The sequence below is a fragment of the Hypanus sabinus genome, chromosome 20, assembly GCF_030144855.1.
Source record: "Hypanus sabinus isolate sHypSab1 chromosome 20, sHypSab1.hap1, whole genome shotgun sequence".
NCBI classification, from domain to species: domain Eukaryota; kingdom Metazoa; phylum Chordata; class Chondrichthyes; order Myliobatiformes; family Dasyatidae; genus Hypanus; species Hypanus sabinus.
This window is the reverse complement of record NC_082725.1, coordinates 22,523,610-22,549,441: the sequence shown is the minus strand read 5'-3', so window position 1 is coordinate 22,549,441 and position 25,832 is coordinate 22,523,610. Positions and strand designations below refer to the sequence as shown.

Below are 25,832 nucleotides of genomic sequence, written 5' to 3'. Positions count from 1 at the left end.
GCCTTATAAAGCCTCAACATCACACCCTTGCTCTTACATTCTAGTCCTCTTGTATTGAATGCTAACACTGTATTTGCCTTCGTTACTACTGATTCAGCCTGTAGGCTAATCTTTAGGGAATCCTGCACAAGGACTCCAAAGTCTCTTTGCACCTCTTCTCCCATTTAGAAAATAGTCTATGTCTTTATTCCTTCTACCAAAGTGCATTTCCTTACACTTGCCTGCACTATATTCCATCTGCCATTTCTTTGCTCATTCTCCCATCTGTCCAAGTCCTTCTATAGGCTCTGTACTTCAACAATACCAGTCCTTCCACCTATCCTTGTATCCTCTGCAAATGTGGCCACAAAGCCATCGACCCTGTCATTCAAATCGTTGACATACAGTACTGTGCACACGTCTGAGGCACGTATACATAGCTTGGGTGACTAAACCTGTTGCACAGTACTGTAGTAATTTTGATTAGTGCACTTGTTCTGCCACCACTCAAACAGATGCGAGTGATGATAAACCTGATTCTGCTTTGGGTCTCTGTTGTGGACTGAGAGTGGGAAGGGGTCAAGGACTGTGGAATCGTGGTTGGGAAGCAGAGAAGTGAAAGTGGAGAACCACTGGGACATTCTGTGATGATCAAGAGACTAATTGTTTGCATTCTGGTAACCTTGCATGGTGTCTCAGGACTGGGCGCTTTACCTCTCCCGCAATGCTCCACCCGCACCACTTCCAACATCCTTTGCTTCTGCCAGTTTTACAAACACACTCTCCACTCAATATATTGACAAATACAGTACTGTGCAAAAGTGTTAGATACCCCAGCTACATAAATGTGCCTACGGCTTTTGCTCAGTACTGTACAATGTGAAGAGGTCCCAATAATAACCCCTGCAGAACACAACTTGTCAACGGCCCCTTTATTCTATCTCTTTGCCTTCCACTAATCAGCAATCCATACTAATATCCCTCCTATAATACTGTGGGCTTTTATCGTATGGGGAACCTTGTCAAAGGCCTTCTGAAAATCCAAGTAAACAGCATGCACCAAGTCTCCTTTGTCTGTCCTACCTGTTATTACCAGAAAATTTGTGAGGCAAGATTTCTCTTTAAGAAAACCATGCTAACTTTGGCCTAATTTATGTACCTACAACCTCAACCTCATCCACTCCACCATTTTCCCATCCACTGAAGTCAGACTAATTGGCCTAAAATTTCCTTTTTTTCTGCCACACTCTCTTTTTACAGTGATTCTTGAAAGATCATTTTACTAATGCCTGAACAACCCTCCAGATACCTCTTTCAGAACCTTGGGATGTAGTTTATCTGGCCCAGGTGACATCTACTACCTTCAGACCTTTCAGCTTCCCAAGCAACTTTTCCTTAGTAATTGTAACTACACTCGCTTCTGACAAACACACACAAAATGCTGGAGGAACTCAGCAGGCCAGACAGCATCTATGGGAAAAAGTACCATTGACATTTCAGGCCAAAACCCTTCAACAGGTCTGGAAGAAAAAAGCTGAGGAATAGATTTAAAAGGTGGGGGGGAGGGGAGGGTTCAGAGAAACACCAGCTGATAAGTGAAACCTGGAGGGGAAGGGATGAAGTGAAGAGCTGGGAAGTTGATTGGTGAAAGAGGCCATGGAAGAAAGAAAAAAGGGGGAGGTGCCCCAGAGGGAGGTGAGATGCAGGCAAGGAGATAAGGTGACTGAGAGAAAAGGGGAAGGGAAATGGTGAACATCACTGATGGCATGAACATCACTTTCTCAAACTTCCGGTAATGCCCCCCGCTTCATCATTTCCCACTCCATTTACCTTCTCTCACCTTATCTCCTTGCCCGCCCATCGCCTCCCTCTGGTGCTGCTTCCCCCTCCCCTTTTCTTTTTCCCCATGGCCTTCTGTCTCTTTCGCCTACTTCCCAACTCTTTACTTCATCCTCCCCCTCCAGCTTTCACCTGTCACCTGGTGTTTCTCTCACTCCTCCCCCACCTTTTACTCTCAGCCTCTTTTTCCTCTAGTCCTGTCGAAGGGTTACGGCCCGAAACGTCAACTGTACTTTTTTCTGTAGATGCTGCCTGGCCTGCTGTGTTCCTCTGACATTTTGTGTATGTTGCTTGTATTAGCAGCACCTGCAGATTTTCTCGTTTGTGGTTTTACACTCACTTCTGCACCGACATTTTTGATATGCAGTGAAGACTGACATAAAATACTTCTTAAGTTTGTCCACCATTTCTTTTTCCCTTTTTACTATCTCTCTGGTGTCATTTTCCAGTGGTCCAATATCCACCCTCACCCTTCTTTTACTCTTTATATATTTGAAAAAAAAGGGTGTATCCTCTTTTATATTATTGGCTAGCTTACCTTCATATGTCTTCTCTTTTCTCCTTGTGGGTTCTTTAGTTGCCTGTTGGTTTTTAAAACCTTTCCAATCCGTTAACTTTCCATTTTTTTGCACTATTATATGCCCGTTTTGCTTTTATGCTGCCTTTGACTTCCTTTATCAACCAAGGTTGCCTCATCCTTTGTTAAGAATACTTTTTCATCTTTGGGACGTATCTATCTTGCACTTTCTGAATTGCTCCTCTGCCATCAACCTTGCTAATGTTCCCTTGCAATCAACTTTGGCTAGCTTCTCTCTCTTATGCTTCTGCAATTCTCAATAACACATTGAATGTCAATACCATTTGTTATATATTTTTTTAAATTTATGATTATATAATTTTAATAATACAATCTTGAATGATCTTTTATCAAGGACATTAAATGCAATGACATGAAGCAGTGCAACACTGGAAAACTTTGAGAAATAGGCAACACCTATGGATAGAAGCTGAGTTAATGTTTCGGCTCCATGATCTTTTATCAGAACTGAATAAAAGATAAGATTAAATTCATAGATAGAGAATGGGAAGAAAATGTTATGAACTAAGTAATATATAAATATAATTCTTTTTGGGCAGGCTGATACAGTAGCAAGAAATTATTAAACAAATCTCTTTAATAAGGCATGAATTACACCAGTGCATACTCACCACCTTAGTCTGACAAAGGAGTATGCATCACAAACTGCACTGCAGCCTACACATCACAAGTCATTAAAATAGAACAAAAGGGTTACATACCTGTATTATTTGCTTCATGGACCTCTTGCAACCCATCAGCCAGGAATTTCGTCTGAGCAACACCTGATATGAATGTAATTAATAACTTTCCACTCCTAGAGTCATTGAGGAGTACAGCATGGTTATAGGCCATTTGGCCCAAGACCATGGTGCCCACCCACTTGTTCCCAATTTGCTGCATTCGACCCGTATCCCTCTAAGTCCCACCCCTCCATGTACCTATCCAAGTGTCTCTTAAATGACAATATTGTACCTGCCTCAAACACTTCTTCTGGCAGCCTGTTCCATATACTCAGTACCCTCTGCATGACAAGGTTAAGTCCCATTTAAGTATTTCTCATGTTAACCTAAACTTATGCCCCCTACCTTTGTAATCCCCTAAACTAGGCAAATGACTGTTGCCGTCCGCCTGATATACAGGTACGCTTCTCTAAGTTTTAAAGATTTCTCCCTCATTCAAAGGAATAAAGGCCTAGCTAAACTCTCCCTATAACTCAGGCCCTCAAATCCTGGAAACATCCATGCAAATCTTTTCAGACCTCTTTCCAGTATAACCACTTGACTGACAGTATTTACTCCATGCAGCCTCACCAATGATTTAAACAACTGCAACAATGTCTTGTACAACATGGAAGCTCTTCCCAAGGCCTTGTCTTTTATCTACTCAGGAACCATAGAGCTCTGCAGAAAAGAAGCAGCCCCTTCAGCCCATCTAGTCCATGCCAGACTGTTATTCTGCCTGGTCCCATCAACCTGCATCTGCAGCATATCCGTCTTCAACCTCTTCCATTCCTGTACTGATCCAGACTTACTTAAATGTAACAATTGAATCCACATCCACCAGTTCTGCTATCTCTCACACCACCTTTTGAGTGAAGTATTTCCCTGTCAAATATTTCAACTTACATCTTTAACCTATGGCCTCTATTTCCCGCCTCACTGGAAAAAAAACCTGCTTGCATTTACCCTATCTATAGCTCCAATAATTATGTATACATCTCTCAAATCACCCCTCATTTTCCTATATTCCAGGGAATAAAGTCCTTACCTATTCAACCTTCCCTTTTTACTCATGTTCTCAAGTCCCGGCAACATTCTAGTAAATTTTCTCTGTACTCTTTCAACCTTATTGATGTCTTTACTGTAGGTAGGTAACCAATATGACGACAAGTGACCGTGAATTCACTATAACGACACTGTGAGAGCAGATCATTGGAGAATGGGACAAAAAAATCTACCTTCAGCAGACCAAATTGTGGTGGTTATGACCGCTGATCTCAAAAGTTAGTGCTGGCGCTGAACTGCTCCCCTCAAGCAAGGTCCAGACTGACCACCTACAGCCTCAGTGAGAGCTCAGGCATGTAGTCTAACAGCTGGACTCCGCATGGAGCCCATAATGGAATCCAAACGTACTGGAATCAAAACTTGTGACACTGAGAAATCTGCCTCTCTAACCCTACACCTTTCAATTATTGGTGTGAGATTCATTATGGGATGGTGGGTCTGGAGATGAAGTAAAGAACAACAAAGTAAGATAATTGATGAAATAGAAAATATAATACAAATATTTAATGGTTAAGTGATATGTTTTAAACAGATTGAATATCAGAGACATTTAAAAAATCACACCGTCTTTGATTGATAATAAGTCACTTTCCTCAGCCTATCAAAACATTCTGGAGGCGGAGTCTTGGATCAATACCACATGACAGCAACCACCAGTGAGGCCTCACCCAACATCTCCTAGGTGCAGAGACATCTGATGCAGGTTTAAGAATGGGCTACATCCTGCAAATGGCCGTCAGGCTAGAACCTGCTCAGTGAGGTCAAACTACAAAAAGCCTGCGCAGTCATTCCTTAAAATTGTGTCAACGACAGGAAGTGGAGGGTTGGGGTTCCAGATAGAGTATGTTTTGACTTTCGCCAATAGCGGCAAGTGGGCAAAAGCAGATGACCAATCCAACCTTGCACTTCTTCCTTCTGGTTTTGTTTCACCTTCAATGAAGAGATACTAAAACAACTATCACGAGGTTATTCTACTAATTAGACTGCAAAACGTTCTCAAATTCACCAAAACACAACAGGAGTTGGAGTAACAAGTAAAAAGACTTGTGTCCGATTTGTGGGAAATTTGACTCCATGTAGAGACAATGGTTTTGGAATAAATGTTTAAATACAACCAGTATGCAGTAATACAGTGGTACATTTGAGCATATCTACGTCCCTGTGGATGGTCTCAATGTTCACCTCACTGACTTTATTGTGATGAGAGTTAGACGGTTATGCATGAAGTGTACAACTACTGCACCAGACTTCCAAGGGACAAACTGCTAGATGGCACAATACACTGAGCATCAACATCAGCTGACTAATACACGCAACAGCAACATTTCCTAATTTGTATTTGAATCCAATCTTGTCTGGTCTCTCATCATATTTACTATACTGTACTGAATCTACAGGGCAAACGGGAAATGGGGACGTAAGAAAGAAGTCACCCAGGATGCAATAGCTTTATCATGATTGGTCACATCTTCAGCTGTCACAGCCTTAAGCTCAAGAGTTCCACCCGCACAGCGCCCCTCCCCCAACCAATCTAGCATGCTCATTAAAACATAACTCTTTCATCAAGCCTTTCTTTTTATTGAATTCATTTATTCAGATTAGCACAGGGTAATGCCCTCTGGCCCTTTCAGCAATCCTCCAATTTAATCCTAGCCGAATCGCTTAACAGGACAACACATGACCAATTAACCTACCAGCCAGTATGTCTTTGGACTGTGCACTCACAGGTTCATGGGGAGAATGTACAAACTCCTTACAGGCGGCGGTGAGGACTGAACTTGGGTTGCTGGTACTGTAAAGCGTAATGCTAACCACTATGCTACCATGCCACCCTTTGTTGAACCTATCTGCGTCTCAACATCACATTTGTGTGGGAATGGTCCTGTGAAACATGCTGTGACATTTTACAATATAAAAAACGCTATATAAATGACAGTCACCGTTGAATGAATTTAGCTCCACACCACGCAACAATGAACTGCTTATACTCCACAATTACCAAATTGTATTCTGCAAATTAAAAAGAAAAGTTGGTTCCTCTTCCATATTTCTCTTTGAATCAGCCAGTCCCTCATCCAGGTGAAATACCTGGATATGAGTGCAATACGCAACGATCGCCCCAACTAACATACAGCTATAACATGTAGTCAAGGTGGCGAAGTCACTGACGTTGAAAAGAAACTGGCCCCAATTGGACCTGGCTGCTTAATGTGCAAAGCCTGTTTGTTTGAAATGCCAGCTATGTCAGAATGTTTAATACGTGTCTTGAAACACATGCTTGTATTTTTGTGCTGAAATAAAAATCATGCCAGATGCCTGTTAGTATTCGCAACTAATTGCCAAATTATCATACTCAGAGTCAGGAGGTTAGGAGGGGATGCATTTAGCACATATCAGAATTTTGATTTGAAATGCTACTGCCCTCTCCCTTCATTTTCAGCTCAGAATTCAAAATATCAAGACTCTCCGGAGCAAAGTCTGCAATGTTAATCTCTTACTCACAAACCCATAAATAAACACTACCATCCTCTTTATAGACAGTCCTCTTGAAGAATAAATATCCTCCTCCTTCTTCCAATGTTTCTGGAATCGCTTTACAAAAAAAAGCAATACAGATTATTAAGACGTAACAAGTCAGTATCACGTTTTGGTGAAGATCTAATTGTGTGAGTGGAAGACATTTTACAGGAAATATCATTAAAGACAGATAGTGTAAAAACAATTGCATGTGTGGAGGCAAGAGCAGTGCCTTGTGTGAAATCGTTTGTAAAGAAAAATACACTGAATCTGAAATTCCTTCACAAAGTTGCAGAGTCACAATGCAGTAAACATTGAATAAATCATCTATCTGGTGAATCCTAAGCCTTAAGTTTTACGAAGAGACATAAACTATGCGCAATTGTAAGCATTAATTTAATTATATTAAAGAACACATCAGTTTAACGTATCACTTCCTTGCCGCAATGTACTGTAACACTGAACAATACCAGGTTCAGATTCAATCACATAATGATCTTGGTACACATATTGAACTCAGGCGACAGTCAAATATTAATTACATGAAGCAACACCCCTTATAGTGTTACTAATGTAAAATGTGCAGAATTCAGGTGGTACTTAGGCAATCTGTGCTTATACAAAGTAGGACTGAATGTTTTAACAGGACATGGTGAAAAGATTTAGATTCAATATATAATTTTATCAAAGGTTTGAAGAGACCTTGATCAAAGCACAATATTCTTTTGGCAACTATTATGCATTTATCAGGGCATAACTGTAATGGCACATGGAGGTGCCTTTTAGTTAACAGTGAGGTATTTTATTAGCAAGTTATTATAGAGTTCAAGTTACTGGTAAAATCCACCATTTTTTTGCATCAATGTAATGAATGCAACAAGTAACAAAAACATTCAACTGCTTTGGAAATTAAAATCACAAGATGAATGTGCAAGGTTCAAAGGCAATAATTAAAACTAAAACGAGACTTGTCAGAAAACTATAAACCCGCCTTCCCCATTGCAATGCTTCCTCTGCAGATGTATGGATTTCATATCTCACAGCTAAGAATGGAATATCGTCTCTTGGTCTTGTTACACGCCTTTCACAGCTCCTCATTCACTTTCACATTAAAAATAGGTTATGTCCCCAAAGGCATATGTGGCTGGAATTGCAGTTGTTTAAGAAGGTAAATATGCCATGGTTTTTATGTCCTCGTTTATTTTCTGCTTTCCTCAGTCTCGGTGGGACCCTTCTCCTGTCGTTCTTTTTCCCGCCTCATTTCTCTCAACTCCTGTCTGTATTTCCGCTCAATGAAGCGCTTCTGATGAGCCATCTGGGGAAAGTTATCTGGTGCAAGGAGGAAATATTTTATTAATGAACTGTACCCTGCAGCATTTCAAGGATGTTGCATTGAAACTGTAAGAAAAAAAAAGATAATCACTTTGAAATACAGGGGGAGGGGAGAACGAGTGCCAACTTTGGCTTAACTGGTTACACTTCTGCTTCTAAGTCAGAGCTTGGGGCTTCATGTTCCATGCAGAAGAGCAAAGGTGACACTCCACTCCACTGTAGAACAAAGGGGATGCTTCACTGTCAACAGTGCCCTCTTGCAGATAAGCCATTGTACTCAGGCTCTGTTTGTCAGGTAGTGAAAAGATGCCAATTCAAAATGACAATATCTTTTCTTGGCGTCTTGGCCAATATTTATCCATCAAGCAACATTAAAAAACAATTTATTTAGTCATTTTATCACATTACTGTTTGTACGAGCGTATCGTTTGAAAATCGGCTGTTACAAGACTGATAGGCATTTCACTTGCCATAACCAACACAAGAACATCTGTGGATGCTGGAAATCCAAAAATTGCTGCAGGAACTCAGCAGGCTAGGTAGTATCTACGGAAAAGATTAGAACAGTCGACATTTTGGGGTGAGACCCTTCAGCAGGGCCTGCTGAGTTCCACCAGCGTTCCATGTGTGTCATTGGCTATAAAACGCTTTGGGAAGTTTTAGGGCTGTGAAATACTGCTCCTCATTAACTCTTTGATTAACTTCTGGAACTCCGCATACGGACAGTTTAGATATGGGGATAAATCAACAAAAATGTACCCTGCTTGTTTTTGCCCCTTGCACAAGTCTCCCTTCACTTTAAGGAGCTTTAATTTAGCAAAAGGCTTTTCATGAAACTTTACCAATAAATCTTCGGAAATAAGGTTACGTGAAATGTCTTATGTCCTGGTGATCAGTTGGATTTGGTAGCCTCAAAAACTGGATCACTTTTCTCTAGCCCTCACTGTACACAATTCTTCCATGACACAATTATTTTCTTCAATGCATGGACGTGTGCATATTTGGTCCAACAAGCTTTCCAATTCGTAAGATCAAAAGACTTTATAGAAAAGAGATAATATTGTCACAATGCTTAGTACATGTACAAATATTGGCATCATTTTCCCTCAAGGTTTCCTATTAAAGTTCATGGAAACAAACATTGTGAGGCAACTGAGAGCCAAACACTGGGCAATTGTTTCATACCACTGACCAAATATGCATACATCTTTGCTGTTTAAGCTGTCAGTCCTCAGAAATGTACACACAGAGAATGCCACGTGGAAATCTCACAGAACCCAATGGTCAGTCTGAACTATCAGACTGTGTTAATCCAGAGAGTAATTGAAAATGGGTTCAGAAACTACATCCAGAAATTGTCAAGGTCTGATAAATATAAATAAAGTTTCACTCAAGGGTTCCTAACCTGAGGCTTGCTTAACTGTATTCGTTCATGGCATAATAGAGGTTGGGAATCCCTGGACACCGGAAAGTGGTGGTTCCCACTCAAATTACAGATAACTGCAGAGACTGTATTCATACAGTCACAGCACAGGAAAAGGTACTTTGACTCACCAAGTCCATTTAAACTGCCTACTCCCATTGACCTGCACCAGGATCACAGCTCTCAATACTCTGCTATACATGTACCTATCCAAACTTTTAAGATAAGTTGAAATTGAGCTCATTTGTGCTGGCAGCTCATTCCACACTCTCACAATGCTCTGAGGGAACGCCTCTTGTTCCCTTTAAACTTCTCACCTTTCACCCTTAAACCATGACCTCTGGTTGTAGTCCCACTCAGCTTCAGTGGGAAAAGCTTGCTTGCATTTTCACTATCTATACCACTCATAACTTTGTATATCTCTATCAAATCTCCTCTCTATTGTTATGATCCCAGCCCCCTCCTTTTCGAGAATCGCCAGATCGCTATTTGGTCTTGGACCCAGGAAATGAGAGAGAATCCTCAGCAGGACAAAGCAATGGATTTGGCCATTGTTTCTTGGAGACACCTTTGTGGATTATGATCCTATACTACGTGCCAGCTCTCAGGTCAACGTGGGCTGGGCTACGTGCACACCCTCATGCAATGTGGGCTGGGGGATTGCATCACCCCACCCTGATTGACATCTACAACCCTGCAAGTCCAGATAAAAGGTAGGCTGCAGGGGGCAGTCTCACAGCGACGCACCAGAAGGACACCATCGCTCAGCGCTCCCGTGCTAGCGGGAAGCCATTCAAAGCCACGTGCGTTCCGTTCTCCTTTGCCTGGGGAGTGGGTGGCTGATAACACCGAAAAGGACTTCGAACTAACGACGGGGAACCAACGTTCCCGATTCAACGGTTTGCGGCCAAAAGGAATGGCAAGTTTCTTTTCTCACCAAAAATCTCTTTCTCTTTCCGACACGTGAAACTCAGCGGCCCCCCCCCCACCCCCACAAAGGCAGAAAGCCTGCATGAACTTAAGAGACTTTTATATTTCCATCGGACAATATATTACCCCCTAGAGAACGATAGAGCTCTTTCTTATTGATAATTATTACTATACCCGCGCTTTAGATTGAGTATTGATGACGTATACTATCTGAATGTTTGCATTAACCTTATTTTTGTGCCTCTTTATAAATAAAGACTTTTAAAAACAGTACCATCAGACTTCAACGGACCTCTCTATCTTTGCTGGTAAGTGATCCAGTTACGGGATACGTAACACTATCTTCTATGTTCTGAAGAACCTATTCAATCTTTCCTTATAATTCAGGTCCTCCACATCTGGCAACACCCTTGTAAATTTTCTCTACTTTTTTCAACCTTGTGTACATCTTTCCTGTAAGTAGGTGACCAAAACTGCACACAATACTCCAAGTTAGGCCACACTAAAATCTTACACAACTTCAACATAACATCCCAACTCCTTTACTCTTACATTGATCTAGGAAGGCCAATGTGACAAAAGCTTTCTTTACGACCCTGTCTTCCTGTGACACAACTTTCAATGATACCTTTGTTCTACCACTGTCCTACCATTCACTGTGCAAGATCTACGCTGGTCGGTTCTACTGAAGTGCAAAACCTCGCAATGAATTCCAGCTGATGCAGATCCCTCTGCATGCCATGACATCCTTCCTCACCATCTACTACACCTCCAGTCTTGGTGACATCCACAAATTTACTGATCCAATTATTGGGAGATGTCCACAATTAGTTCACTCCTAACACAGCTTATTATTTACTCAAACATTTGAAATATTATTTAATTTTAGTTAAAAAGCAAGGAATGTTAAAAAGGGACTGCAAAAATAAGTTATTTGACAACCACAAGACAGAAAAAAAGTGACAAGAGTGTCTCAATGTACAAGAATACAAATTGGTTCATGACAGGAAAATAAAGTAGAAGCTACATGTATTAGCGTGCAAATGACAGGGAGCACACCTTTTGTTTGTTTTTGAACATACACAGCTTTTTTGCTTCAGTACTGAATTAAACATCAACCTGCTCCAGTAATGCCCACCTTGGAGAAATCTGCCTTCCCCTCTAATGTGATTTACATTTGGCCCTCTTGGCTTGCTTACTCCTGTCATTATTGTCATGCTTCACAGTGCCACTGACTGGAAGGTCATAGTTCAATTCCTACTGCTGTCTGAGGAGTTTGTACGTTCTCTCAGTAAATGTGTGGGTTTACTTCCAGCGCTCCAATTTCCTCCCAAATTACAAAAATGGGAGGAAACCCATTTATTAACTTCACTAACTCTACTATACAAGTTAGGGTTAGTAAATTGTGGGCATGCTATGTTGATGCCAGAAGCATGGTGACACTTATTGTCTTCGCCCAGCACATCACTGGACTGTGTTGATTGTCGACGCAAGTTATGCATTTCACTGTATGCACATGATCAATAATAATAATAATCTTTCTTTCTAACTCTGTCAGAGCTGTCAAGTGTCTCCAGCAGTTTCTGAGCTTATTTCAAATTTACACCCTCCATAGAGTCTTGCCTTTGCTTTTAGTCGAGGTGGCTCACCCCAGTGTGATCCTTCAGTACGCCTTGTGTTTTCAATGATTTAAATACCAGGAACTTTTTTTTAAAGTGAGAGCTGAAAGATATATTTGGTTGAATGTTACACTGCTCGGCTTCCTTCAATCTGTTACACAGAGCTGTGCCAAGATTGCCAGCGGCAAGTGGGAGCCTCAGCTCAATCCAATGTGCAAATCACCTAAAAACTCAAGTTCAAAATAGCAAACTTTCCTGCTCTGTTATGGTGTTTAGAGAATGCCAGATTCCCAGAATAGCTTTAGATGCACACCCTCCAAAGACTGACCTACAGGAACAGCAAGTGCTGACAACCCACAAACTCAACAAAAAAAGATTCTTTGTTCTAAACTGATGTGCCAATAAAGTATGAAACTGCATCACGCAAGGGCATGATGAACAGGATGCTGTGAGAATCCTGTTGCAGTTTCTTTTAATAACATAGTTTTGAAGTTATACTGGAATTTGAAGATATCAAGCTGTGACAGAATTGGGCTCAAAGACAAAGGCAATGGGACAAAGACATCCTAACAACCGGTCGCTTAAGGTTCACAGAGAAGGCACTGGTAGAGTGGTCCAGCAAATAATTCAGGTTTTCAAGGAAGCAAGGGGGTCGGGGGGGGGGGAACTGGTAAGATGTAAGAAGGGGAGGCCCACATCAGTCAGTTAAAAGCAATTTAGTGGACATTATTTCCATATTTCAACCAAAAGACAAGCCCCCAATCCATTCATCTATAAAGGATCAATAAGCTTAGTTTTAAAAGGTATCTGATTCAGTAGCACTGGGTCAAGTTAGTAATTTCATGTCTGACTTGCAGAGTATTGTAGCATTTCCTGCTTTTATCTTTAATTTCAAGCTCCAACCCCATAACAAGGGTACAAAAATCTATGCTGGCAAGTTACGCATTACTGAGTGGGGCTGTTGGAAATGCCACCTTTTGGATGAAACACTGAAACCAATCTCTGACCTGTTCTCTTAAATATAACAGTGGATTCGAGTTCATTGTGCATTAGCTAATCAGGGTAGCTGCTTATTTGGGACAATTTAAAGAACAAAAACTAATTGAGAAACTGGCCAGGTTTCCCTTTAATTAATTGGGACAGGTGACTGTTGCTGAACCGTTTCTAACTAGCCTAAGTCACATCTACATGTGTGGCTGTTAGATACTACAACATGCTTACAGCCAAGTTTTGAAGTAGCGTCAGTTGCTTGGTTTTGTATTAAAAAAAAAAGTGATTTTTGTCACCGACAGTTGAAAGGACAATTCAGAACTGTTTTGTTCACTGCAGTTTCAAGCATTCTGGCTTGGAGATGCCAGAAATTGAAATGATTTCACTACTTCAACAAGTTAAGAACTATGAGGAATTTGAAGGTACCAACGATCATCCTGAATGCTACAATGAAAATGAAGATTTGGAGGATGCAATCTACAACAGCATTGTGTGCAATAGGTGTCTGTGTTGATTTTGTTCATCCAGAAACAAAATGACACAGAAACATACACTGGATGAATTCCTCTGTCAACAACTATTAGGAACCAATACTTAATTTTAGTAGTACTGTAGTAGCATTGATAATGTTCTAATTTGTTCTGTATTTAATTTAAAGACATAATTTAACTCAGTTAAATGACAGTTTGTATTTTTAAAATTTTTTTATAGCTTTTTAACTACTTTCATGAAACTTCAGCTAATGGGGCAGCTACTTAATTGGGCCAAAACGTACTGGTCTCGTTGTGTTCCATTAACCAAAATCCACTGTACATCAAAAAAGAGCATAACTTATACTCAACTAATTGCCCCCATCGGCATTTCTAAACAAAAACAGATGATTTCATGATAAACAAATTGTAATTTGATGTGGGAACTTGCTCTATATAAATTGGCTGCAATATTCCTTCTGTTCCATTGAGATTAATAGAAAATTAATTTACTTTCAGAATAGAGAGCTTTAAGGCATCCTGAAAGAGATGTGAAGGGCTCTTCCACATAATTATCAAGCCAAGCAACAGGATTCAGATTTCGCATACATGCTTGGAAGGAAATGAAGTGCATAAGAGATAGTTCTTTATCAAGTCTGATAATATTCCAAAGCGTTTCAGATATTACAGGAACAATACATTATTACTGGATCAGAAAGTGAATTCCATTTAAGTACAAAGATTGATCAGAATAAGATAAACTTGTTCAATTCCTCTTTGCCAAAATAATGCTACCCAAAACCATCTTCACAGTAAAACGGAGAAGACATTAAGAGCAGCTCACAGACTGCTTATCCTCATAAAGATTTTAGTGACAGAAAATTAACCCTAATTCTTTAAAATAGTGAAATAAATAGACAATTCAGAGATAAGGCATTTAGATAGAATTGTGATTTCACAGAACAGTGCAATGGACTTGAGAGTAGGCAACCTCTCCTTGTTCATCTACTCTCATAATGCAGGCAGATAATCTTGGAAGGCATGGCTAACATTAATAGGTAAAACTAGCAAGAACTCAATCAAGGTTGGAAGGATTTCACAGTTAATGTTTTCAACATTAACTGTGAGCTTATCAGAAATGGGACTTGAGATAGAAATAATCCCATGTTATAATCAGATTTATTTATCACATGTATACTGAAACATAAAGTGAATATGCATCATTTGCATTAACAACCAGCACACATAGGGATGTACTGGAGGCAGTTTGCAAGTGTTGTCACACATCTGTTGCCAACATAGCCTGCCTACAATGCAAAATTGTATGAAATATTGATTCCTGAAAACTTCAATTTCAAGAAACAGACTTGAGTAAGATGAATAATATTAGACGCCAAGATTGATAGTCTGGCATTTTGTCCTAGTTCAGCATACAAAACTAATAATATTACCCAATCCTGTCAGATAAAAGGCAATTCACCCACTGCAACTGTAGTGTGAACTGTTGAGTTTTTCCACTTGTTTTTCTTTCCCTTTCAGATTTCCACCAATTGCAGTATTTTGCTTTTGTGCAAAGCTTTCTGAGATCTTACAGCTTAGTAATCAAGTCTGTGGTAGGCTTGATTAAGTAGAGGGGTAAATATTGTTTGACTAAGGTGAAACAATTCACCTCTTGTTTCCTCAAAACACACATTTAGAGGGTTTGAAATCATTGAAGTTCGTTTCTGTAGACCATGTGTTTCAGCTGTTGTTTCCATATGATCAGTTAGAGATAAAGGCTTTGGGCTGCAATTGCAAACCTTCAACCCATGCATCAGGAGCACAGGGAGCTACGGCATAGCGCCCCGCAGGCTGCCCATCTGTGTACCCATTGCTCCTGGCTCCACCTGCCTCATATGTAGAAGAATTCAACACGATAGTACAGGTTCAATTCCTGCTGCTGCATGTACGGAATTTGTATATTCTCCTTGTGACCGCGTGGGCTTCCTCCGGTTTCCTCCCACTGTCCAAAGATGTACTGCTTGGTAGGTTAATTGGACATTCTAAATGGTCCTGACACAAAGTCAGAACAGTGATTGCTGGAGGGGCTTACTCCTCCCTCTATCTTAGTAATTTTTAAAAAAAATTTAAATTCATTATTTCTATTTTGGCTTCATTAGGCACCTCAGACCCACAAAACAGAATTGAAGCATGTTAGTCTCAATCCTGTGGGGCTGCCCAATAGGTAGAAGAGAATAATGGTGGCACTTTGGGATGATTAAAACACAAAGTATCAAAGGCTTTTGTCATTGTAAATACCTGAAAAATATCAGTAGCCGCAACATGCAGAAAATTTATTTTAATTTAAATTATTTTTTTTAAATTTGATTTTTACATTGAGCTTTTATAAAAGGCTTCACTGAACTGAATCTATTCGTGGATATGCTAATCACTCCAATGCACGGCTGTAAAATTATGCGATTCAAGTGTCATTTTTGTATTGCTGCATAGTTTATTAAAGGGTAGTGCTTTATTGCTAGTTCCCTTTAGTTTTAAAATCCAAATGTTTGTACTCATGAATATTTTATGACTGTAATTTCATTAGCAACACACTTAATTTCCACCTATTGTTGGTTACCTGTTCAAATATATCTCCGCAGATACACACAAACACATTACCATCTTCCCTTTGCAGATTGCAATGTTCAATCTTGCACTAAATAGGCAACGTAATTGAAATCGTCACAAAATCACAGCAGCACTCACTGAACAATGAGCAATTAATTTACTTAATTGTAACGTTACTGCAAATTGGTTCATTGAGAATGCAGTGGAGAAACGGGGGTGGCGACAGAAGAGAAGGGAAGACTGAATTCAGCATGCAAGAATGAAACAATTATTCTCATCTCATGCACACTGTCGCTTTCAATTTGTCATACACACAAAAAGGAGATGATAAATATGTAAAGGAAGCCACTGCAACAACAAATATTTATCTAATGACAAACGAATAATCCATGAATGAAAAAGTTAACAGGGTCATTGATAAGTGAAAGTTTTTAATATAAATGGCCTTTACTGTATTTAAAGGAACCCTTCTCAACTTATCTATAGACTGCTCTGAAGTAAGTGCTTCTCCTTCTTAGGCAGCCATTTGAGATTAAGGATGACTTGCTTATCTCCCAGTTCCGAGGTGATTAATGGCTAATGTGGGACCAGAAGACTCCAGTGCACGTGGGTCTAGTGGCCTACGGGGGTTAGGTGGAGAGGGGAGGAATTGCGGTAACGTCATTTATGACACTTATGCCAGGTTAGTTTGTCTAAGAAAATGGTCCAAGGAGTCAGTAGAGTTGTTACACCCTCTAAAGAAGACTTTGGAAGCATTCTTGAATATTTTTCCTCTGTCCATATGGTAAACTCTTGCTCTGACAAAACTTGGTATATGCAGTGTCTGTTCTGCAAAGTTAGTGTCAAACATATGCATGAGGTGGCCCAGGCATCAGAACTAAGTGCAATTTGGGCCTCAATGCTGGAGAAACACTGTGTTCGAGGAAAATTTTCATAATTTTGAAGACCAGTGTTTGATCACTACTCAGCCCTTTTAAAACATAAAACACTCAACCTAAACATATTTTGCAGATTGGTAAAATCTCGCTGTCCTATTATCATTTCAAATATTTTCCAGATTCTCTCTCTCTTCCCTCTATGTGTAAAATAAGGTGAAGAGAGCCATGTGCAGACCTTAGGGTTTAATGCAGAATTGGCAAACTTTATCTATTTTTCTACTTTATTGCTCTGGAGATAAAAGATTGGGTCGTTGCTTTTTGCACTTTATTGATGTGTCATAGCTTCTGGACTTCACTTAGAGTCTTCAGAAGTTTCTGTTTTTGTAGTTAGCTTTAGAGACATTTGCTCCTGCTTTCCCTTTTTTTTCCCTATGCAAACACTGGATTTCAAAATTCAATATCTCTCTGCTTAAGTTATTCTGCAATGTTTGTTACACAACTTTTTGGATTGTATGTAACTGGGCTTCACAGAATTGTTGAGAGAGCTACAGAGCAAAAAAGGACCTTCAGCCCACTGTCTGTGCTATCAACAACCCACTCACACAAATCCTCCATGAATCCTGTTTTATTCTCCCCACATTCTCAATAAGTCCACACAGATTGTAACACTCAGCTACAGGTCCTGTTAAGCCGACCAACATGGACATTTTTACAACGTGCGAGGAAACCACAGCACCTGAAGAATGCCACAGTCACTGGGAGAATATGTGAACACCAATTAGACAGCATCCAAGGTCAGGACTAAGCCCTGGTCTCACTGAGGCAACAGTTCCAGCTGCTTTGCTGTGTCATCCAACATTATGGCACAGAAGGAGGCCTTTCAGCCTCCATGCAGCCAATTTGTGGAGCAATTTGGACACTGACTTTTCCCCATTCTTTCCATGTACTATAAAAGTTTTTTTTTCCAAAATGCCTGTACCATTTTTTTTATTTTAAAAGATTTGGTGACTCTGTTTCCACACCCTTCAAAGAATGAGCTCCAGTTTAAAACCACTCTGCATAAAATTGTTCCCTTCACATCTTCATTCCGTCAGCATGGGTAGAAAAAGTAAGAATTTCTGCTGACTGACTTGTCAAGAAAGGGGAAGGCAAAATATAAAAAAAATACAGAGAAGGCAATCAGATGGGGAAGGTACAGTAGTAGACTGAATGTTACTACTGAATGTTGTGTAAAGAGGTTGATAAACTTTTAATGTCAGCCAATTGCATCAAGATGACATCAAGCCAAGAATGAGTACAGAGATTGACATTGAGCTGAGTGAATTGGCAAACAAAGTCAAGGGAATAAATGGCCAACCCCTTTTCCTTTGTTTCCTCAGGTACGTTTGTGTTTTCAGTTTAGTTGAGTTATCCATTTAGTCCCAGCTAATGTGCTCTTTCACAAAATCCTGCAATTGATCCCCTTCATGCATTTACCCAATTCCACTGAGAAATCTATTAATACATCTACTTGCCTCAATCCCTCAGTTCGTAACCTTGCAGATTGTAAACAACGTGGTACACAATATTTTTATATTAACAAATAAACAAATATTTTAATCTGTATATTCACCCACACCTCCACCTCATCTCAAGTTTTATATTGTGTTTAGTAATGAGCAGCTGGCAGTGGTTTACTGTTGCTTGTTAGTGTGTTGCAACTGGATCATAATAAAAACACTTTTATCACTTAAAACAAATTAGATCATAAAACCAAAAGCGTGGCATACTTATGTATCATTAAATGGAGAAAACATTTTTTTTAATTGAAAACACTAAAGACTCTTCAGTGGTAAACTTTGGCTCAATGAAAGTGTTTAAAAGAAGGCTAAACTGTTAAAATTATGAAATTATTATGAATCGAGGCAAAGGTTTATCTGCAAGAAAATTCACCAGCGATGATCCTTTGATTTGAAAATCCCCTCCTCAATGAATTACTGACAGAATCTGATATAACTCAGTAATCTGATCTGGGAGTCACAGGAAATGCAAATAGCACAAGCTGATCCTGAAAGGTCATTCAATCACAGTAACAACTACTGAATTGTCCAGGCCACAGACAATCCTTAGTTGAAGTTTGTGTCCTCCTCTGTCTGATCTGCCAATGGAGACTTCGGAGGATGGACTACACACAGCCTAGGCTCAGTCACCATAATTGCAGGACAATACCCAGGCTTCAGCTGACAAGTGGCACGTAACATTCGAACTACGGAAGCGCCAAGCAATGACCATCTCCAACAAGACAGGCTCTAACCATTGTCCCCTGACATTCAGTCGCATCACCATCACTGAATCCCCATACTATCAACATCCTGGCGGTTACCATTAACAGGAAACTCAACTGGTCTAGAATCCTGTGGGGTGTAACTCACCTCCTGACTCCCCAAAGTCTGTCCACCATCTACAAGGCTCAGGTCAAGAGTGTAATGGAATACTTGCCACTCGCCTGGATGAGAGCACTCCATCAACACTCAAGAAGCTTGACACCATCCAGTAGAAGGCAGCACATTTGATTGGTACCCCTTCCACAAGCATCCAATCCCTCCACCGTCAATGAGCAGTTGCAGTAATGTATACTATCTACAGGATGCAGTGCAACAACACACCAAAGTTCCTAAGGCAGCAGCTTCCATACCCACAACCACTACCATCTAGAAGGACAAGAACAGCAGATACCTGGGAACACCACCACTTGGAAAGATCCCTCACCATCCTGACTCGGAAACGTATTGCTGTTCCTTCATTGTCGCAGGGTCAAAATCATGGAATTCCCTCCCTAACATCACTCTGGGTGTCCCTACACCTCAGGGACTACAGCGGTTCAAGAAGGCAGCTCATCACCACCTTCTCCAGGGCAACTAGGGACGCACAATAAATGCTAGCTTAGCTGATGACGTCCACATCCCATAAGTGAATAAATAAAAGGATGTTTAAAAGTAGGACTTTATAACCTGAGGCAATTGAAATGATACAGCAGGTTCTCCACTGTGACATTAGCCATGGAGAAGGAAGACAACATCTGAAAGAAATATTCAAACGATCTTAAAAGAAATGCTCAGTAGATATAGGTGACCACGGTAGAACAATCCTAAATGCCATTGAAACCTAAGTGCTCTGTTTGACAATTTCCTCCTCAGCTTACAAATATCTGATTTACATATATCCCATAGATACGAACGAGTGTTGGGAGAGCCAGAAGTATGAACTTGCTACAGAGCCACAGGACTCTTCTGCTGCCTGGGAACTTGGTTCGCAGTCCCATTTCTGACTTGTGAACTATTTGGGTTATGAACACCTCACACAAGTGGAGCCAGTCGTAACCCTGGGAGAACCCACAGGACCAGAAACGGTCATTGGGCCTCTCAAGCCTGCCTGCCATTTAACAAAATTCAGGGTACAAGATTACCTAATGTTATTTCCAGCACATAACTATAACGGAGAATGAAAATTATTGCTGCTCTGGATCTGATGCAGCACAAAAAAAAAGATAAAGAGCACAAAAATAAAACAAACAAATAAATAGAAATACTTATGATAGCTTCTATACTCAGATTGATTGGATGTCTATAAAGCGACGCTCAGCACGGGAGTGCCTGTACATAAGATGACTGACAGGAAATGATAAAGTAGTGGTGGTTGGGATATGGAGGGAGGGGTGAGTGGATTATGGTTTTGATCAGCCTGATTGCTTGTGGAAAGTGACTGTTCTTGAATCTGGTATTCCCCGTGAGGATGCTCGATCGCCTCTCCTGATGGCAGCGGGACAAAAAGGCCATGAGCAGGGTGGGTGGGTTGCTCCACTGGCCTTCCTCTGGCACCCTGATGAAGGATAGACCGGTACCAGTGATATGTTGGGCAGAAATGGTTACTCGCTGTAGAGCCTTCCCATCCACTGCAATGCAGTTTGTTAGGATGTTCTCTGTAAAATGACATGAGTATAGATGTGCATTATCCAGATCTCTTCAGCCTCCTTAGAAAGCTGAGGTATTGGTGAGCTTTCTTGTATTGTGTGTTCTGGGACCATGAGAGCTTGCGTGAGAAGTGCACTCCCGGGAGTTTGAAACTTCTCGCAGCTTCCACTGCTGTGCCGCCGATGTAAAGGGGTTGTGAGAGGTGCGAGTTCTCCCGACGTCAATAACCATCTCCTTTATCTTGTTGACAATGAGGGAGAGGTTATCTGCCTGGCACCAGGCCTCACGCTCTTCCACCTCTTCTCCATAGACTGTCTCATCGTTGCTGGTGTTGAGAAAACTTGAACTGAAAACTATATTCCAACTGCGGTCTAACCAGGGTTTTATAGAGCTGCAACATTACACAGGTCTTGAACTTAAAACTAATGATGGCCAACACACCATACACCATCTTAACAACAAGTTGAACTTGTGGTTCAACTTTGAGAAATCCATGAACGTGCATCTTAAGTTCTCTCTGTTCCTTCACACTGTTAAAAATCCTGCCATTAACCCTATATTCTGCCTTCAGATTTGATCTTCCAAAGTGAATCATACTCTTCAGGGTTGAAAATTCCCTAAGTACCGTAGTGAGGATTTGAACTCACATATCTAGATTTTTAGTTCAAACTTCTGGATGACTTGTCTGGTAACATAATTAATATTGATCTGTGGGACTCAAGTCACATCAAGAAAAATAAACGCGAGTCTGCAGCCAGTCTGAGTGCTGCAAATGTGAGAGGGAGGAAAACCATTTTAGGAAAGCAACATTATTAGGCTTCTGAAGAGGTCCACTTACACTGAGATTTTCCTCTTTGTTGCAAAAAAAAGGGCAAGAAGGCCAACAGCAGATATAAGTGTAACACATGGCCCAACCAACAACAAACTTCGAGCTAGAAATTAATTTGCAGCTGCATTCATTAAATGCGCAAAACAGCCAAGCCAAATATCAGAAGTGACGTTTAGGTTCTTATCTACAAAAGTTAGTACAGTAACTAAAAATAACAGTCCATTATAATTTATTAATAGTGTAGTGAGCCAACACAGTCATTAATATTTATTTTGACTGAATATAAACAATTGAAAGATTAATCGAGTAAGCAAGTCAGGGAACTGGCAATTTTCTCCTATATTAATGTAACACTGATGTTCCTTGGACAGCCTCTTGCGTTCTTTTAAGCTAATTAATTTGATACCTCACCATTTTCTGATCTTAAGCTTCAAGCATCAGGATACTCTTTCCAGAATCTCCATTTAACTTAAAGTTAATGACAAGTGGTTAATCAATGATTAGTAGCAGTGTGAGTTACTTGTGAATACTTCTTAGGCAGGTAATCAAGTCTATGATTAACATAATCTGTTTCTACAGATCACTGGCAAAGGAATACAAGAATGATACTCCTCTCAAACGAGGAGAGCTTTACACAGTCCACGGAGCTTCCTGAGCACCTTAGTCATATTTTTTCATTTATCAGTTCAAGTCCAACGTCAGTTCAGGGCCTCGATACAGTGGATGTGGAGAGGTTGTTTCCTATAGTGGAGAAGTCTAAGACCAGAGGACAGAGCCTCAGAATAGAGGGGCATCCTTTGAGAATCAGAATCAGTTTTAATATCACCGGTATATGTCATGAAATTTGTGAACTTAGCAGCAGCAGTACAATTCAATACATGATAACCATAGAGAAAAAATAAATTAACTAATTACTCTAAGTATATATGTGTACATTAAATAGTTAAATTAAAATAGCACAAAAACAGAAATAATAATTTTTAAAAAGTGAGGTAGTGTTCATGGATTCAATATCCATTCAGAAATCTGATGGCAGAGGGGGAAGAAGCTGTTCCTGAACCACAGAATGTGTGCGCTCAGGCTTCTGCACCTCAGTCCTGACAGTAACAGTGAGAAGAGGGCATATCCTCCATAGCGGGGGTCCTTAATAATGGACCGCGTCTTTCTGAGACACTGTTCCTTGAAGATATCTTGGATACTATGGAAGCTACTTACCCATGATGGAACTGATTAATTTTACAACTTTCTGTAGCTTCTTTTGATCCTGTGCAGTGACCCCACCCCCCAACCCCAGACCAGACAAGGACGTAATGGAGATGAGAAGGAATTTCCTCAGCCAGAGTGTGGTGAATCTGTGGAATTCATTGCCACAGACAGCTGTGGAAGCCAAGTCATTGTGTACATTTAAAGGGAGAGGTTGATGGATTCCGATTAGTCAGGGGCATGAAGGGATACGGGGAGAAGGCAGGAGATTGAGGCTGAGAAGGAAAATGAATCAGCCATGATGAAATGGTGGAGCAGACTCAATGGGTCAAATGGCCTGGCTCTGCTCCTATATCTTATGGTCTTATGTCCAACGGTAAAATTTATGAACTTTGGGAGCAGAACAATGACAACAAAAGTAATAAAAAAAAGTACTTACATTTCTCCAATGCATCCATGGCAGCACCCATTTCTGCTTGTTGAATACTATTTGAAAGAGAACACAGTTCTAAGAAAGGCAAGGTAATGCACAGACTAAGATCAGAGAATTGTATGTCATTAAGCTTTCAGATTTGTCATCAGAATTAGATTTTCTTTGCTTCTCACAGGATCAAGTGGTAGTTTAGGGATGGGAAAATAATGGAACACAAATTATCAACATCATGAATTGTGTAGAATGAAGACTGACACACTTGACTATAAAATTGCACAGATAGGATTGAGCACTTTAAGCCCAATTGCAAATGATTTTAAATCCTATAAGTTAATTGCAGAAAGACAACACAAGTGATCCTCCACGAAAATGAAGTATGAAAAATGGAAACAACATAATTTGAACTGACTCCACCAGATATTTGAAAATTTGCAAAAATATCAAAATGGTCACTTATCAGTTATTGTTTGCTCAATGGAAATATATTTTCTGAAGATTGCTATCAGCAGTAGAGCCCTACTGCCATTATACATGTACAGTGAGCCAGAGGTTGTTCTGAGATCTTGAAAATAAGCTGAGAGAAAAAAAAAGGATAATGCACAATGTGAATAGAAATAAACAGACAGGCAGAAGCAAAAAGAGACATGCTTAGAAATTGGATTGGAAAAAGTAAATTGTGCATGCTTTTCATGGAAATCTAACATAATGGGTGATATTCAGATGTTTTGAATTGTTTGAGCACATTTCCAGCAGAAAAGCCAACCACCCGGGAATTGGCACTTCCTGCCATAACTCATCTGAAACACAACACCCAGTTCCTCGTCATATTTTGTGCACTCTCTATCAAAGAGAATGGTTCAAGTTTGTTGATCTCTATCGCTCACTCACTTGGAATAATCAAGAAATGCGGGGGACCACATAAGTTCCAAACGGGACGTTTATTGTTACTGACTCATCCCCATTTATTTACAAATGTCGTGTTTTTGTAGACAGGCAGATTTGGAAAAGATTGGAAAACCGGGGTACTGCATATTCCCCAACACACCCCCATCCCAACATTCCCTTACTCAACTTTTCCCTTCTGGATTTTCCATCCCCCTATCTGCGTTTCCCATAACTCACTGACAGCCTCGCTAGCTTCAATGGAAAATACTCCTTATCAATACTGACCCATTTCTCATTTAGCACTGCACAAATGAGATGGTAGCTATGAGCCGAGGCAAATATTATGGTTCTTCGTCAAATGGAAGAAAACCACAACAGCAATTATTTACAGTAACATTTATTACCCTATCTACCTGGCATCACAGGTAGATAGGGTCATAATGAGCTAGCACTGAATACTAGAACTGGGATGGTGTGTAAGACATTGGTACAATCCCTAATTTGGCACAGTGTGTGTAGTTCCGGTCACCCGCCTACAAGAAAGATATCAATAAGCTTGAAAAATTTAGAGATGTTGCCGGGACTTGAGCACCTGAGTTACAGGGAAAAATGGAATAGATTAGGAGTTTATTCCCTGGAGCGCAGGAGAATGACAAGAGATCTTATATTAGTATAAAGAATTATGAGGAGTATAGATAGAGCAAATGTGTGCAGACTTTTCCCCACAGGTTGGCAGAGCCAAGAACTGAAAGTCAAAGGTTCAGGGTGAAAGGTGAAATATCTAAGAGGAAGCTGATGGGGAAATACTTCACTCGGAGGGTGATGCAAGTGTGGCACAAGCTGCCTGCGGAAATGGTAGATGCAGGTTCATTTTAAGAGAAGTTTGGATAAGGACAAGGAGGAGAAGGGAATGGACGGCTGTAGTTCGGGTGCAGGGAAGTGGGACTAGGCAGAAACCCACACCAGCATGGACTAGATGGGCCACAGGGCTTGCCTCTGTGCTGTAGTGCTCTGTGGCACTCTGACATCAATCACCCCTCCTGATTTATGACTATTTGTCTCTATTTGCTGCTTTCAGCCTCTTGCTCAATGTGATAAAGCAAGGCCCCCATCTGCTCCTTCAGATGAAGGTAGAAGATATCAAACACTATCTTACAGATGGCTACGGAGTTAAACTGTGTTCTGACTAATATTTATTCTTCATTTGATATCGCTGTTTAACTGGACATTATCACATTACTCTTCATGGGAGGTGGTGCTTACTGATTGGGTGCTGCATTTCCTCCGTTAGAAAGTATATGGCAACATATACGTACTTTGATAATAAACTTACTTTGAATATTTGAATTTTGAAGAACACTGATCATCAGTTTAGGATTTTGTGTTCTACCCACAAATACTTCTGGACAGTCCCCGTTTTCAAAGGCAGATTTTATTCTGCAGCCATCTTGAGCAAAAAAAAATCCAACACTGAGTTTGCCCTTCTGACAAAATGATTAAAAACTTGAAGTTGCAAGAATGCATATGCAAATAACTTTGTGTCCTCTAATTATAATCTTTACAGAATACGCTAAACTACCAGAT

The 25,832-nt window shown here is 40.3% G+C and overlaps 1 protein-coding gene across 1 annotated transcript in view; it reads right to left on the bottom strand.

The window, feature by feature from the left end:
* Positions 1-7,081: 7,081 nt before the first annotated feature.
* Positions 7,082-25,832, bottom strand: part of drosha (drosha ribonuclease III) — a 177,703-nt gene continuing 158,952 nt past the window's right edge. The window contains exons 31-32 of the mRNA XM_059945237.1: positions 23,370-23,416; positions 7,082-8,028 (exon numbers count right to left, since the gene is read on the bottom strand). Of these exons, the coding sequence (XP_059801220.1) occupies positions 7,898-8,028; positions 23,370-23,416 (178 nt within the window). The 3' untranslated portion in view covers positions 7,082-7,897. The remainder of the gene's footprint in view (positions 8,029-23,369; positions 23,417-25,832) is intronic.